The sequence below is a fragment of the Bidens hawaiensis genome, unplaced genomic scaffold, assembly GCF_021521415.1.
Source record: "Bidens hawaiensis isolate Kalapana, Puna unplaced genomic scaffold, B.hawaiensis_p1.1 tig00032748_1, whole genome shotgun sequence".
Taxonomy (NCBI): Eukaryota; Viridiplantae; Streptophyta; class Magnoliopsida; order Asterales; family Asteraceae; genus Bidens; species Bidens hawaiensis.
The window spans coordinates 228,716-232,480 of NW_027495584.1; the positions used below are offsets into that span (position 1 = coordinate 228,716).

At 34.5% G+C, this 3,765-nt stretch overlaps 1 protein-coding gene across 1 annotated transcript; it reads right to left on the reverse strand.

The window, feature by feature from the left end:
• Positions 1-2,544: 2,544 nt before the first annotated feature.
• On the reverse strand, positions 2,545-3,096 carry LOC143583971 (uncharacterized). Its single transcript, XM_077066138.1, has one exon. The coding sequence runs from the start codon at positions 3,094-3,096 to the stop codon at positions 2,545-2,547; it is 552 nt and encodes a 183-aa protein (XP_076922253.1).
• Positions 3,097-3,765: the final 669 nt, after the last annotated feature.

The following is a 3,765-nucleotide window of genomic DNA, read 5'->3' on the forward strand; positions in this document are numbered from 1 at the left end:
TATTTAGTTCAAAAACTTTTAACGTGAAAGGATAGAACGGGGTTTGAGTTTTATGATGTGATATGACCTTTCATTTCCTCTGCGTTGCATGTGTACTGGTGAGAGACAGCCTTCCTGTGTACTTATTACTAATTTATTAATACTTAAATCCTCCTTTCCCACCAGATTAAATCTTGACCACCCATTAAAAGAAACAAGGGTCACAAGAGAGTTTCTAAGGTTTTCATGAATAACAAGGGTTTTCAAAATAATCTAACCATATAACAAAATAAAAAATTTAAAATGGGTCGGGTTGTCGGGTTTGAAAACTAACTAATGTTACATAATAAGATTATGTATTGCTGCTAAAGCAATCAACGATCTTATTACATATATTCTTGCTACATGAGCATATGTATCAAAGTAGTCTATTCCTTCGTTTTGTGTAAAGCCTAGGATCACCAATCTGGCTTTAAATTTATCAATTGAATCATATACTTTCATCTTCTTCTTGAAGATCCATTTACAACCAAGGGGTAAATCCGATAATTTCCGTGTGTTATTTTGCATAATAGAATCCATCTCAACATTAATGGCTTCTTTCCAGAAAGCAGCATCCCGAGATGCCATAGCCTCACTATAGGTTTTAGGATCTTCCTCAATATTAAAACATTATATATTCATATATTTTATGAATCTCATTTCTTGATCCTTCAACAAAATATAGTTGAAAATCAAAACCATAGTTCTTAGGCTTTCTAGCTCTATTACTTCTTCTTAGCTCAGTTGAAGTGAATGGAACATCATTCTCATGATTAATTGTTTGAGAATTACTTGAACTCCTAATCATGTTTTTTGGTCTAGGTATAGATGAAAACCTGTTCTCATCCCAAATTGCATCCCTTGACTCAAAAACAGTGTTAACTGATACGTAGTCATTAGGTTTTATAACATAAAACCTATAAGCCTTGGAATGCTCAGCATATCCAACAAAAATGAAATCAATACCTCTTTCACCCGAATTTTTCCTTTGCAATCAATACCTCATTCACCCAAATTTTTTTCTTTTGGGTTCTGTAAGCCTTACTATAGCTCTACAGCCCCATATTTTCAAGTAATGAAATTTTGGAGGTTCCCAATGCCAAAGTTCATAAGGGGCAATTTTATTCCTTTTATTAGGAATCCTATCTAACAAATAACAAGCTGTCAACATAGCTTCACCCCAAAACCCATCACTAAGTCCCGAGTAGGATAACATAAAATTTATCATTTCTTTTAATGTTCCATTCTACCTATCGAATACACCATTTTGTTCTGGTGTATAAGGAGCCCTGGTTTGATGTATAATTCCCACCAATTGAAAATAACATGGATCAAAATATTCACCTCCCCTATCTATGTGAATGTCTTAATTAAAGCATTTCTTTGCAACTCTACCCCAGTTTTGTATATTTTAAACTTATCTAAAGACTCATATTTAGAATGCGAAAGATACACATAACAAAACCTAGATGCATCATCTATAAATGTAACAATATACTTTTTATTTCCTAAAGTTGGAGTTTCTAGATAATCACATAAGTCACTATGAATTAATTCAAGCACCTTTGTTTCTCTTTTAACAAAAGCTTTAAACGGTTTTCTAGCTATTTTAGTTAACTTGCAAGTATTACATTTTTTACTATTTAAATCAAATGCTGAAATCAAATTCATTTTAGACATGTCTTTCAATCTTTTTTAATGAACATGTCCTAATCTAGCATGCCACATTTTAGATTCATATGAAACAATATTAGAACTTGTGGAAGCCAACAAAAGATACCATCAACATTTAACTTAAACATACCATTACATAGAGATAACCGAAACCAACAAATGTACGTACCATGTCAAGATATACTTGTCACTTTCATACACTTACGTATAACCACAATTATTTAAAACAACACCAGATAAGAGATTCTTTCGCCCGAGAACATATAAAAGTAAAAACTAGCTTGACTTTGCCTAGTCCCTTGATCGGTTCGGTTGCAAATTCCCCATTTTTAAAATAGATCCATCTGCAACGTCTTGAATTTCTTCAAACCATTTAAAATTTTTGCATACATGGCTAGTTGCACCCGAATCAACCCACCAAGCAACATCATCATCCTGCACAAAACATGTTTAAGAAATTAGTGAAATATAATTCTCAACCGAATTAAAATTGTGTACTAAATTCTGACATTGTTGCTTTCCTTGGTCCTTAGACCCACTTGGACTTGCATCATGCTTGTTCTTTGGACCATTATTGTTCATTTTTCCAATCCAGCAGTCTCTTTAAAGTGACACTGTTTGCCACATTTCCAACAGCCCTATTTTGCCTTCTTGTTTGGACACATGTTGTTGTTTCCTTGAAATTTACATTTTCCTTTGTACTTATTCTTACCTTTAGATGTTCCAACATCCTCAACCATGTTAACATATTGACCAGCCTATTCTTTTAACATCATTGACATCAACAGTTTCAAATGTTCTCAAGCCCTGTTCAATTTTGAAGTGACTTCCAAGTTCAACCAAACTTAATTAACCCTTCATGTTTTTTAGATTGTGTTTGAAATCTTTCCATGAAGAAGGTAACTTGTCAATGATTGATAAAACAGAAATGGATTCATCCATGTTCATGCTGTGTTGGGAAAACTGCCCTAAAATTCGACACAATTCATGGTATTGTTCCACAATAGACCTGAACTCAACCATCCTGTAATTGTTAAAATTACTCACAAGAAACTTCTTAGTTGAAGAATCTTCTGGCATATACTTGGCTTCAAGTATATCCCACAATTTCTTAGGGGTTTCATTGTTTGGGTACAAATCAAATAACGTATTGCACATACTGTCCAGAATAAGACCGAGGCAGATGTAGTGGTCATTCTCCCATTTTGATTTCCTCCTAATCTGTTCCAGGTTTCCTTCTTCTTCAACCACCACCATGAGCGTACCCAACACGTGCACCACTTTTATGGTAGTCAAAAGGAAGTGCATATTCTTTTGCCATATGCGAAAGTCCTGGCCTTCGAATTTCTCCAGTTTGTCAAACTTGCTCGTCATGTCCTTCAACGATTGTCCATTCGCCATCTTCATAGTAAATAATTTTGATCTTATGTTGGAGAATTTATGCAGACAAGTATCTTTGGATATTTGAGAGTTGTATAAACACTATCAGATCAAAATTAATTGTGGTTCCCAAATATTTTGACCGGGTGAAAATTAGATTTAAGAGCAAGAACCAAGTATGGATTTTATGTGTGTTATGATGAACCAGAGAAGTTACGTATGATCAAGATGAATGATATATTAGGGTTTGGTCAGTTATAATTGCTTTGCAGTTATCACAACAACATGTTTGAAATTCAAAACACCAAAGGACGCTCCTATTGGTTTCATTAAAATCAATAATAATTTTAATTATGAAATTTAATTTAATTAAATTTATGATACGATTTTAATGAAACAACAAATGTCCAAATTAAATTTCGACCCCAGCCAGGGGCGCTGCCCCTTGGACCTGCCAAGGGTTGCCACCCTTTGGACCCTGCTACTAAGGGCGCTGCCCCCGGACTTCCGCCAAGGGGGCGGACCCCCATGACTTAGGGGCTTCGCCCCTAAGTACCAATAGGATTATAGATTATAGTAAGATCCAATAACTGTGCATCCTACACCCGACTTATTTAGATTCATATTACAATTAACTTGATCAACAAGTTAATCCCTAATTACACTAAAGTCACTAACAAAACAGACAGC